Here is a 269-nt window from a genome sequence, read left to right as displayed (position 1 = left end):
GCGGCTGGCGCTCCGGCCCCGCCCGCCCCGCCGGCGGATATAAGGGAGGCGGCTGGGCAGCCGGCACACAGCACAGCCTCCTCTTCCAGCTCCACCGACAGACAGCCAGACGGACAGCCAGACGGACAGCATGAACTGCATCGGCCACTTCGACAACTTCTCGGGCGCCGTCTTCCCCGGCTGCTACTGGGGCAGCTACGGGTACCCCCTGGGCTACAGCGTGGGCTGCGGCTACGGCAGCACCTACTCGCCCGTGGGCTACGGCTGCT

At 69.9% G+C, this 269-nt stretch overlaps 1 protein-coding gene across 1 annotated transcript in view; it reads left to right on the top strand.

Annotated features, from left to right (window-relative positions):
• The first annotated feature begins 91 nt into the window (after positions 1-91).
• The window catches only part of LOC106725148, a 5499-nt gene continuing 5321 nt past the window's right edge, over positions 92-269 (top strand). The window contains exon 1 of the mRNA XM_014535192.1: positions 92-266. Within this exon, the coding sequence (XP_014390678.1) occupies positions 131-266 (136 nt within the window). The 5' untranslated portion in view covers positions 92-130. The remainder of the gene's footprint in view (positions 267-269) is intronic.

This window comes from Myotis brandtii, unplaced genomic scaffold (genome assembly GCF_000412655.1).
Source record: "Myotis brandtii unplaced genomic scaffold, ASM41265v1 scaffold139, whole genome shotgun sequence".
In the NCBI taxonomy this organism is placed as follows: Eukaryota; Metazoa; Chordata; class Mammalia; order Chiroptera; family Vespertilionidae; genus Myotis; species Myotis brandtii.
Note: the sequence above shows the minus strand (reverse complement) of the source record. Positions and strands in the feature narration are given on the sequence as shown.